The 12,872-nt window shown below is 44.5% G+C and overlaps 1 protein-coding gene across 1 annotated transcript in view; it reads right to left on the reverse strand.

Annotated features, from left to right (window-relative positions):
• Positions 1-12,872, reverse strand: part of MMP20 (matrix metallopeptidase 20) — a 50,926-nt gene that overhangs the window by 15,709 nt on the left and 22,345 nt on the right. The window contains exons 7-8 of the mRNA XM_040460787.1: positions 6,690-6,826; positions 5,352-5,508 (exon numbers count right to left, since the gene is read on the reverse strand). Of these exons, the coding sequence (XP_040316721.1) occupies positions 5,352-5,508; positions 6,690-6,826 (294 nt within the window). The remainder of the gene's footprint in view (positions 1-5,351; positions 5,509-6,689; positions 6,827-12,872) is intronic.

Genomic DNA, 12,872 nt, shown 5'->3' on the forward strand with positions numbered 1-12,872 from the left:
ACAGAAATACAAACAATTACAATTTTAGAATATTATGAAAAACTATATGCCAACAAATTGGACAACCTGGAAGAAATGGATAAATTCCTAGAAACATACAAAACTAAAACAGGAAGAAATAGAAAACTTGAAAAGACCAAAAAGCAGTGAAGAAATTGAATGAGTAATGAAAACAGTCTCAACAAATAAAAGTCCAGGATCAGATGGCTTCACAGGCCAATTCTACCAAACATTTAAAGAACTGTTAATACCTATTCTTCTCAAATTATTCCAAAAAGTAGAAGAGGAAGGAAAACTTCCAAACTAATTCTATGTGGCCAGCATTACCCTGACACCAAAACCAGACAAGACTCCACTAGAAAAGAGAACTACAGCCCAATATCCCTGATGAACATGGATGTAAACATTCTCAACAGGATACTAGGAAATCGAATCCAATAATACATTAAAAAAAAAAATCATTCACCATGATCAGATGGGATTTATTCCTGAGTTGTAAGAGTGGTTCAATATTCACAAATCAATCAATGTGATACATCACATTAATAAAAGAAAGGATAAGAACAATATGATCATTTCCATAGATGCAGAAAAAGCACTTGAGAAAGTACAACATTCATTCATGATAAAAACCTTCCACAAAGTAGATATAGAAGGAACAGAGCTCAGCATAATAAAGGACATACACAAAAAACCCACAGCTAATATCATCCTCAGTGGGGAAAAACTAAGAGCTTTTCCTCTACAGTCAGGAAGATAGATGGGATGCCTGGGTGACTCAGTTGGTTAAGCATCCAATTTCAGCTCAGGTCATGATCTCATGGTTTGTGAGTTTGAGTCTCATGTCGGGCTCTGTGCTGACAGCTCAGAGCCTGGAGTCTGCTTCTGATTCTGTGTCTCCCTCTCTGTCTTGGCACCTCCCCACTTCTATGTGCTCACTCTCTCTGACTCTCTTTCTCAGAAACAATAAATGAATAAATTAAAAAAAAGATAGGGATGTCCACTCTTACCACTGTTATTTAACATAGTACTGGACGTCTTAGCCACAGCAATTTATCAACAAAAAAAATAAAAGGCATCCAGATAGGCAAGGAAGAAGTCAAACTTTCACTATTTGCAGATTATCTGATACTCTATATAGAAAACCCGACCTAAATGTGAGACAGGAAACCATCAAAATCCTAGAGGGGAACACAGGCAGCAACCCCTTTGACCTCGGCTGCAGCAGCTTCTTACTTGATATGTTTCCAGAGGCAAGGGAAACAAAAGCAAAAATGAACTATTGGGACCTCATCAAGAGAAAAAGCTTCTGCACTGCAAAGGAAACAATCAACTAAACTAAAAGGCAATCAACAGAATGGGAATAGATATTTGCAAATGACTTATTGGATAAAGGGTTAGTATCCAAAATCTATAAAGAACTTACCAAACTCAACACCCAAAAAACCAATAAGCCAAGGAACAAATGGGCAGAAGACATGAATAGACACTTTTCCAAAGAAGACATCCAGATGGCTAACAGACACGTGAAAAGATGCTCAACATCATTCATCATCACTTAAATACAAATCAAAACCACAATGAGATACTACCTCTCACCTATCAGAATGGCTAAAGTTAACAACTCTGGAAACAACAGATGTTGGTGAGGTTTCAGAGAAAGGGAAACCCTTTGGCACTGTTGGTGGGAATGCAAACTGGTCCTGTCACTGTGGAAAACAGTAGGGAGGTTTCCTCAAAAAATTAAAAATAGAACCACCCTATGACCCAGAAATTGCATTATGAGGAATTTATCCAAAAGATACAAAAATGATCATTCGAAGGGGCACACACACCCCAATGTTTATAGCAGCACTTTCAACAATAGCCAAATTATGGAAAGAGCCCAAATGCCCACGGACTGATGAATAAAGAAGATGTGGTATATATGTACAATGGAATACTACTGAGAGATGAAAAATAATGAAATCTTGCCATTTGCAACAATGTGGATGCAACTAGAGTGTATCATGCTGAGTAAAGTAAGTCAGAGAAAGATAAATATCATATGATTTCACTCACATGCGGAATTTGTTAAATGCAACAGAGGAACATAGGGGAAGGGAAGGAAAAATAAGATGAAAAGAGAGAGGGAGGCAGACCATAAGAGTCACTTAAGTACAGAGAACACACTGAGGGTTGATGGAGGGAGGTTGGTGGGGGGATGGGTTAGATGAATGATGGGCATTAAGGAGGGCACTTTTAAGGATGAGCACTGGGTATCATATGTAAGAGATGAATCACTGGGTTCTGCTCCTGAAGCTAAGACTATACTGTATGTCAACTAACTTGAATTTAAATTAAAAAAAAAAAAAAAGAAAATCTGAAAGACTCCACCAAAAAACGGCTAGAAATGATAAATGAATTCAGAAAAGTAGCTGGATATAAAATCAACAGTAATCTGTTATGTTTCTATACAGTCATCATAAAGCTGCAGAAAAAGAAATTAAGGCATCAATCCCATTTACAACAGCATCCAAAACAATAAGATACCTAGGAAGAAATTTACCAAAAAGGTGAAATATCTGTCCTCTGCAAACTATAAACATTGATGAAAGAAACTGAAGAGGCCACAAAGAAATGGAAAGACATTCCATGATCATGGATTAGAAGAACAAATATTGTTAAAATGCCTATGCTACCCAAAGAAATCTACCCATTTATTTTTTATTTATTTATTTTTTCAATGTTTATTTATTTTTGGGACAGAGAGAGACAGAGCATGAACGGGGGAGGGGCAGAGAGAGAGGGAGACACAGAGTCAGAAACAGGCTCCAGGCTCCGAGCCATCAGCCCAGAGCCTGATGCGGGGCTCGAACTCACGGACCGCGAGATCGTGACCTGGCTGAAGTCGGATGCTTAACCGACTGTGCCACCCAGGCGCCCTGAAATCTACCCATTTAATGCAATCCCTATCCAAATACCAACAGCATGTTTTACAGAACTAGAACAAACTATCCTAAATTTGTGTGGAACCACAAAGATCCTGCATAGCCAAAGCAACCTCGAAAAAAGTTGAAGCAAAACTAGAGGCATCATAATTCCGGACTTCAAACTATATTACAAAGCTACAGTCATCAAGACAGTATGGTACTGGCACAAAACCAGACACATAGATCAATAGAACAGAATAGAAAACACAGAAATGAACCCACAACTATATGGTCAACTAGTCTTTAACAAAGCAGAAAAGAATATCTAATGGAAAAAAGTCTCTTCGACAAGCGGTACTGGGAAAACTGGGCAGCAATGTGCAGAAGAATTAATCTGGACCACTTTCTTACACCATGCACAAAAATAGATTCAAAATGGATGAAATACCTAAGTGTAAGACAAGAAACCACCAAAATCCTAGAGGAGAACACAGGTAGTAACTTCTTTGACCTCTGCCGTGGCAACTTCTTACTAGACATGTTGCCAAAGGCAAAGGAAACAAAAGCAAAAATGAACTATTGGGACCTCACCAAGATGAAAGCCTTCTGCACGGTGAAGGAAACAATCCACAAAACTAAAAGGTAACATGCAGAATGGGAGAAGATATTTGCCAATGACATATCTGATAAAAGGTTAGTCTCCAAGGTCTATAAATAACTTATAAAACTCAATACCCCCAAAACAGATATCCAATTAAAAATGGGCAGAAGACTTGAATAGGCACTTTTTTCCAAAAAGATACACAGATGGCCAACAGACACATGCAAAGATGCTCAACATCACTGATAATCAGGGAAATGTAAGTCAAAACTACAATGAGATACCACCTCACACCTGTCAGAATGGCTAAAATTAACAACTCGGGACACAATGGATGTTGGTGAGGATGTGTAGAAAAGGGATGCCTTTTGCGCTGCTGGTGGGAATGCAAACTGGGGCCGCCACCCTGCAAAAACAGTATGGATGTTCCTCAAAAAGTTAAAAATAGAACACCCTACGCCCCAGCAATTGCACTACTAGATATTCATCCAAAAGATACAAAAATACTAATTCGAAGGGATACAGGCCCCACCCCCGCCATGTCTCTAGCAGCATTATCATCAACACCCAAACTGTGGAGAGAGCCCTTATGTCCAGTGACTGATAAATGGATCGAGAAGCTGGTGTATATATAGAATGGTATATTACTCAACCATCAAAAAGAATGAAATCTTGACATTTGCAAGAACGTGGGTGGAGCTAGAGAAATGAAGTGAAATAAGTCAGAGGAAAACAAATACCATATGATTTCATTTGTATGTGGAATTTGAGAAACATAGGGTCAAAGGGGAAAAATAAATAGAGACAAAGGAAGAAACAGACGCTTAACTAGAGAACACAATGATGGTTACAGAGGGGAGGAAGGTGGGGGATGGGGGAAATAGATGATGGGGGTTAAGAAGGGCACCTGTTGTAATGAGCACTGGGTGACGTGTGGAATCACTATAGTCTACACACGAAACTAATATCACACTGTACGTTAACCAACAGGAGTTAAAATAAAAACCTAAAAATAGTTAAGTGACATAAAGATGAAAACCCTTGGGCCCAAGTTGGGTACTCTCCCACTTACCAACAGATCCTTCATGGACCTGATGTATTTAGCACAGTCAGCTGCTTAGAATCTGGTTTTCTCAGTTCCCTCTTCTGAAGTTTGGATGAACAGGCAATTCGGAACTGAGAGTGGGGAGTAGAGGCAGAGTGTGCTCTGCCTTCAACTCCCGAGTCAGTTAAGGACAGAAACCCAGCAGGTGGGAAGAGGTGTGGCCCCATGTGCAGGGATTGGTCGACAGATGGCGCCTTGCTCAGTCTGCTTATAAAGACCCCTGCAGGTGGGACAGGGCTATCCTATGTGATCCACTACGGATAGGAAGAGCCTTCATGGTCTGGGTTGCATGGAAAGAACTTAGCAATAGTGCTTTTCCTTTCAGCAGAACTTTCCTTCGAAGAGCCCCACAGTCATGACCACATCCATTCTGCACAAAATCACAGAGTATTCTGGGATACACTCGTACCCACATCCAGGGAGTCAGTTCTACCCCCAGGCACTCCCTGCGAGTAGCCAGGTATTTGGGGAAGCTGCACCCACTGGAGATCCAGTGCATTGAAACATGAGGGTGTTTCATGTGCTGGAGAACAGGTAATGGGATTACTGAATGAATGTTTCACTCATTTGGATAGTTTGTATCTTTGAGACAGTGCCCGCCATGAGTAAATGGCACCCCAGGGGCCAAGAGGAGCCCACGGCCTTTTGCTAACTTGCTTTGCATTCTTTTCTGCTGAAGGATTTTCCCTTCTCATTGAATGCATCTGGAAAATCAAAAGGAGAAGAGCCATACCTGTAGTATTCGTCTCCGACAAAGAAAAGGGTCTTCTGCACATCCTTGAGGTAGACGGCAGCATCTATTCGCTGTACATACCTTGGGAAGCCAAAGTCATAAATAGTGCGAGGAGGACCTTGCATCTGGAATCCTCTTGTTACCCAGTAGTGGGGGCCTGAAAACAGAAATTAAGTTTACAAAAACTCGGGGCGCCTGAACGGCACAGTCGATTGAGCGTCCGACTCTTGAGCTTGGCTCAGGTCGTGATCTCACAGTTGGTGAGTCTGACCCCCAAATGGGGCTCTGTGCTGATGGTGCAGAGCATGTTTGGGATTCTCTCTCCTTTTCTCTGCCCGCCCCTCTCTGCTTGTGCACTCTATCAAAAACAAAACAAAACAAAACCTTAAAAAATTTATATATGAAAAAAGTTTACAAAAATTCTGTGCCACTCAGTAAGGCATTTCATTCATGAGGATCTCTATGCATGGTCACGACGGGAGTGGTTTATGGGATAGTCACTGTGGCTATTACCCAATATATAAGATTTTATTCAATTAAAACTACTCTTCAGGCAAAAATCTCAAGCGATGCCTTAAGAAACCAATAACGTTGATACAATTGGGTCTTACATTTAACACGTTAATTTTTTCAAGACACTTTCCATGTGTACAATCTCATTTGGGTCTCGTACGCGTGCATGGGAGAGGACGGGTGTGGGACGTGCCAGTGCTGTGATTCTTAGGCTGGCACCAGCCTTCCGTCTTTACCTAACCTCGGCATCAAGAAAAAGGAGCTAAAAGTGACAGTTGTCCCTAACTGGGTAACGTCCACTGGCTAGCCATTGTCGCATCTCCAAGGTCGGTGTTACTATAATCACTGTGCGAAGCGAATCATGAAGAGAATTGGCCAGAGTCACGCAAACAGGAAAGGGCTGGAGCCAGGGAGTGACACTGTGCATGCCCACCTCCTGAAACCACAGGGGTCCTTCCATGCCCAGCTGCCTCCCGCAGGGCACATAGCAAGGGTGCTGTCCTCACACGGGGTTCTGTGTTGGCTTCTGTTCACCGGAGGATCTCAGTGGGATGTGCCACTCTGCGGGGCAGGAGCCGGGTCTGTAGCCCCCGGGGGTGGTGTCACTTAGCACGGTGCCTGTCTTGGGTAAAGTCCTGGCTCTGACAGTCATTGCCATTCTTGCCATTGTTGTAACGGCAGAGTGGCATCTCCCACCCAACCTGAGGAGGTGTGACTGGAACACGCTCCACGATCACGGGACAGAGGCTGACCGCACCAGGTGTCCCAGCATTCCGGGCCCTGCCCCCTGCCGTGTCTTCCCTTCGGGGGGGGTCTGTCGAGTACCTTTGAAGAAGTAGGCGGTGCCCCTCTCGGCCACTTCATAAGCTGCGTCCACGTTGGACATAAGCTGGGGGAAGGAGCTGGTAATGGTGCTGGGCCGGATCCCTGCCATCATGTGCACCTGACGACGCCAGAAAATCCTGTTGGCCAATGGACAAGACGTCAAGGTTGAGGTTGATCTTAAACGGGACTCGGACTGAAACGTACTGCCAGCCACACATCAGAGGCCATTTCTAAATGCCTCTCCTCCTTGCCTTGTTTGCAAAGAGAACATCAGTTTTTTGACCTTGGTAGATAGCTCTTCTCCCTTTTTGTTCTTTTTTGTTCCCTTTTGTTCTTTTAGCATCTCTGCAATCCCCTTTTACTGGTGATGTACATATTTAAGCTGTGCACCTTCCATCGGAACTATCTCTTGGTACACATGTCCCTTTACTACTCCGATCTTTTAAAAATGAAGATCTCACAAAAAGAAAATTCAATCCAGGTTAACGTTATGAGTATTACAAATGAACCAAAACTTTGTGGTTAGGAGATGCGAATTATTCCCGCCAGATTCATTAGCCAGCAAGAACATTAACCGTGATCAATTATACTGCTGATATACTTCAGCTATTCAAAGTGTTCATATCCTTGAAGGTGATGGCTTGTTAACAGAAAATCTGGCACGCACAAATTAACGTGAGGTTTAACAACTCTTCCAATACTGTTTCCATAAAACCATGGTAGTACCACAAGGGCATTGGGCTGAAACTGTCAATATAAATGTGGTCCATTTTGAATTTTGGAGGTCAAAGTCATTTTTACAAAACATGAAGAGCTGACTTGACCCTGCAGAAACTAGAATCTATACATAAAATTATTTATCGAGAGTGAAACTGTGATAAAGTTTTGACATTTAATTTTCTGGGTAGTTAGGGTAGGAACTCCTCAATCTTACGTTGGGTTTTCGTGTTCAGTTAATTTAACAGATACAGTGAGCGCCTATCGGCAGGGACTGTGGCAGATACCAAAGATGAAGCACTGAACAGACCCAGGCCTAGCCCCCAAGGAGCTACAGTTCTCCAGACGGGTATGTAACTAGGCAAGTATAATTCAGACAGGTAGGTGATTAGGCGGTTATGACCATAATTACAACCAGGTAGTTGTGCTGCAGAGTCAAGTTCAGGACGCCCTGGGAGCACAGCGCGTGCCCCACAGGACGCAAGTTCCGTCGCATTCAGCGTTGCGGTGAAAGTGTCCCAGGGGAGGCGGTGGAAGCTGATGTTGAAATTTAAAAGAGCTTTATTACAAGAGACATGTGTTCGTGTTTCCTAAGTAGCATCATGATGCAGAAGGAAAAACCCATCGTGTTTTAGAAGACATGGGCTTGGGTTCTAACTCTGACCGGCATCTCTAAGCTCAGTCCTATCATCTCTTAGATACAACTACTGATACCTGGCCTGTCCCATGAGGTCATTACGAGGGTAACGAGATAGTGATTGGAAAGTGTATTATCAACTGTAAAGTGCCAAATAGCGAGATATTGTCCATCCTAAAAATTATTATTTGCCTAGTTGCTACCCACCCACCAATTGGGCACCCCAGGGTGGCAGGCATCCATGTAGGGCACCCCCCCCCCCCCGCTGTCCACGCCCTGCACATCACAGTCTTATCTAGAACATGTATTAACAGATGAAACACCAAGACCCAGGAAGGCTGGTGGGCCCAGAGGTCATCTGGTGGTTAGCGGCAGACAGAACTGTCTTGATTTTCATCTCACACTGATCTCCTCCACATGTTCACTCCCAGCCCCAGATCTCAGGTTTCCTCTGTTCATAACCTGGTGCCTCGTCCAATCAGAGCTATCCTTCTCTGAAGGCAAGAGGGACCCCCTTCCCTTCTCTCTCTCCACCACCAGGACAGGAGGACAGGTTTGGGAACCCAGAAGATTTTGGGTAATGAAAACAAAAAGGTCAAGTTCATAGTCTGTCGTCTGATTTTTGTTAATAAAAACCTGATGGGAAATCCAAAAAATCAAGTGTTTTTCACTTAATTCAATATGTAGTTCTGAAATGCTGACTGTTCATGTTACGGTGCTAGATGCTGACCGAGGCACCAAGTGAGCATGCGCTGCAGGGATGAGAATGCTGGGGAAGAGGAGGTGAGGAGAGCGGGCAGAGAGGAGCAGACATATCCTCTGGGGATGAGTCACCACCTGCATCAGGTCTCTGATGAGGCTCAGACAAATTCCTACTTCTTTCTCCTTGGGCACCATAAAGCTGGGAAATATTTCCATTAATTTTCATTTAAAAGTCAACAGGTGACTTTCGGCAAACTTAAGCCTCATTCTCAGGTGCAGTAGGGACACAGATGTCCCGAATGACTCAGGAGGAGAGGGAGGAAAATGCAGTGATCAGGAGAAAATGTACTGTCAGAACTTGTCACACGTGGCAGAATCTAAAATTCCTTTCTAAAAACACCTTGACTTCAGATACTGCAGGTATTGTGAGGACCAGATCGAAGGAAAGTGGGCATTCTAAATCAAGAGCGATCTTGCGCCCCCGGAGACATTTGGCAATGCTTGGGGACAAGTTTGCTTGTTGTACCTGGGGACGGTCAGTACTATTGGGGTGTAATGGGTGGAGACCACGGATGCCACTAAACATCCAACCATCCACGAACAGCCCAGCCAACCAAGACCTACCTGGTCAAACATCAGTAGTGCCCAAGTTACGAAACCCTGGTTGAAACACTGTCACAACGTATTGTAAATGCGTAAACTGGACACATAAGGTAGAAATAAATACTGTCCATCACTTACATAAAACAGCGCAAGTTCCAGAATAATCTGTAATCATGAACATTTTCAGGACGCTAATGGTGAGTAGTGAAGCAACAGAACCCATACTCAGAGGATACACAAAGTTGGAGCTATTGATGACAATAATAAATGAATGAAAATTGACAACGCTCTCCCACCGAGTACGGCAAATAATCTCCTGATTCATCTGTCAATGGGTTTAAAATCTAAGCAAAAAGAAAGACAATCCACGTACTTCTTGGACAAGGCCAGCTGGAGGATGTATTGGAACTTGCAGTGGGAATAGGTAAACACCCTATCGATAGTCTGTAATCTGATCTTTGATAAGAGGGGCAGGACAATGGGACTTATTGACAGGATAGATCTGCTGATCATACATTTAGCTGCACTGTTTACCTCTTGGTTCCCTGGAGCCAGTGCCGTGCCTGGCACGTGGTCAGGGCTCAGTAAATATTTGCTGACCTCATAAATCGGTGCCAGGGATGGAGAGGAGCTAAAGAGATCACCAACTTTCATAGTCTCTGAAATTTTTATTCCCTTTTCCTAAAGAACAGCAGCTAATTCACCAAGTTTGAGATTCGTTTACCCACAACCTTCACCTGGCGTTCACCTGGGGCCGGGTCATGGCTTACTCATCTTTCTAGCCCCCGAACACCAGGGCACTTGCTCCACATTTGCTGAACTTTTGTTCTTTCTTGGTTGTACCAACCGTCTTCACTCCCCACTGGTGTGGGCTGAACCCGTCCGTCTGTCTGTCCCTCACCTCTCATTTCAGGAGAGGCCTCCACCTCCTCACCGTCCGACTGTCAGGGTAACTCAGCATGAGCCAAATGGGGACCATTACTTTTCCTTGACTTCGACCCTCTGTCCTCCTTGACCGCTCTTCTCTCTAATCCTGCTCCCTAGTTTCAGGGGGAAGAAGGATCTTTCTTCTGTGTTTTTGATGCTTTTGGTCGAATTTCTGCTTATGTCCCACGGAGGTGGGGCTGTGTGGCCTTGTGACCTCGTGTGTATCACTCAATTTTTTGAGACTCAATTTCCTGTCAAATAAAAGTGAGATATCATGCTATCTGTGCTGATACTTCAGAGGATCGATTGAGATAATGCACAGAGAAGTGTTTTAGAAGCTCTCGACTACTCTTAAAATCATTTGTAGATATCGTAGGAAGACATGTTTCCACCCTGCAAACGTACTGATTGGTGATAGGTAACCTTGAAGTTAGTAGAGCTAAGTTTCTTTCTAAATCTGTCTCGCCGATGTGAAATTTTTGTCTTTGGAAGCTCTGAAGTCCAAACTATCACATCATTGTCTGATAGGCCACTCGTTTTGGGGGTTCCACTAACCAGATAGACGCCAAGAAATAAAACAGTCATCGCTCATCTCCTGGAGCCCAAGGAAGACACAGCTTATAAAATTGAAGACCCGTATGTAGACAGTGCTTAAAAACGGCCAGAGCAGAGCGTGGGGTCCTTAGCTTGTTTATACCCCTCTGAGGAGCCTGGGCGTCCATACTTATCAGCCAGAACCTGTGAAGCTGTCAAGGCTCATCCTCAGCCAGGGGGGTGTTCGGAAGGGACAAGGAATCCGGGCTTCTACTCTACCTTCTGCCCCTTTGTTGGAATTCTTGAATACACAACGGAGAATCAGTCCAAGTAAATACACTGCCTCCCGCTCCCTTTCCATGATGCAATCTCATACTCAGAAAAAACACATTGTCAGGAAGCCTTCAGGTGTGCAGGCTGGGCTCAAAGCCACGGAGTCCTGGGGGATGCCAGACACAGAAAGTTCTAGTTTATTGTCCCTCCTTCCCCAGGAGCTTCGCACTTCTGTTTCTCCACTGGCTCCTTGTCATGCCTTCTACCATGTCTGGTTATTTTCCCACATTGGACCCTGCTGCCTGACCCAGCCATTAATTTACCTCTCTCTGCCACCGACAAGACTCTCAGGTGAACGACCCGTATCTACAGTTTCCACATGCCCCCCAACTTTTGTTCTTTTGCTCCCCAGGACCTGGATTCCTTCCTCACTCCTCCGCTGAAATGACACCCCTCATCCTGGCCAGCCTATCTCTTTTCTTCAGTCCTCAGTCTGATGGGCTCAGCATCCTTTTCCACCATTGATCGCGTTTGGTGGGGGGCCAGGGAGGCGGGGAATCCTCTTTTCCTTCATTTATTTGAGGTTCCATGAAGGGTTTCTGTCTCTGATGTCAAGTAGGTTTAAAATTCCAGCTGGGGAAAAGAACACTGTGCATACATGAGTAAGCGTCTGGAAGATGCTTAGCACAGCACAGTGCAGGTGATCATGGAATGTCAGATGTTATTATTAGGGTTCATTTTCAGATCCTCCGCTGCCTCGTCCCCATGGGAGGACCCACGGGGCCACTGTGAGTGCTCCCCTGAGCACCAGCTTCTGTAAAACTAGATCGCCATCACCATCACTGTGGACATCTAACACCGAGTGTTTCTGTGTGTGTCTCACAGATTGTGGCTTTCCTGTCTGCTGTCTTTGACTCTTCTCTTCCACTGTCTCCTCACTAAATGAGCCAGGTCATGCAGGCGACTCCCTTCGGGATGCCCCTTCATTCATCCTCTGCATTTCCTTGCGTAGCCCGATGTGAATGTCTTCCTCTGCGTGCTGGTCTAAGATGCGAAACATCGTTCAGGAGGCAGCCATTAGTGAGGGACGGATATCCTTAATAAAGAATTGTGTTTTGAGAATAAAACAGAATGCGGACAAGCCCCTCCAACATTTTCCACGTACCTCCATGGTCTAAGGACTTTCTTCTCCTTGTGGTAGGTGAAGGCCCTCACGCCCTTTCCCCGCACACTCCAGCGCATTTGGGTCAGAAGGTTAGACGGCATTCATGTCCGGTGCTTCCCTTGGGAGGTCCCCTGCATGGCCAGTTTTCTGTGTGAGGGACAAGATGGACTCTGGACCAGGAGTGAGAAGACTCGGCTGGCAGGAGGGTCTGCTGGGCTGCCAGACAGACGGGGCCCACCTTTCTCACCTCCAACACGAAGGATGTGGACACAGTCAAGCCTCAGGCTTATTCCATAAGCAAAATGCTATTCCTCTTGTGAGGTCTACTGCTGGCTGGGATAGTCTTGGTTTTATCGGTGACATTAAATTGGATACAACCTGCAACGGTCTGAGAGACACAACTACAATTTTGGCCCCTTCTCTTCCCTAATTGCCTGAGGAGATGTGGGAAAGCCTTAATATTCTGCCATCCACCATAAAGAATAAGTATGTGTGAATTAAACGTGGGCATACGCTTGTATGTAAGTCGTATGTATTTATGACGTTCACCTTAGTATAGTCGAAGCCCAGCCTCTTCAAACAGAACGCTGGAATGTTCCAATGGACCTGTAGACACCGCGAGAGT

The sequence above is a fragment of the Herpailurus yagouaroundi genome, unplaced genomic scaffold (genome assembly GCF_014898765.1).
Source record: "Herpailurus yagouaroundi ecotype Mexico unplaced genomic scaffold, PumYag 251, whole genome shotgun sequence".
In the NCBI taxonomy this organism is placed as follows: domain Eukaryota; kingdom Metazoa; phylum Chordata; class Mammalia; order Carnivora; family Felidae; genus Herpailurus; species Herpailurus yagouaroundi.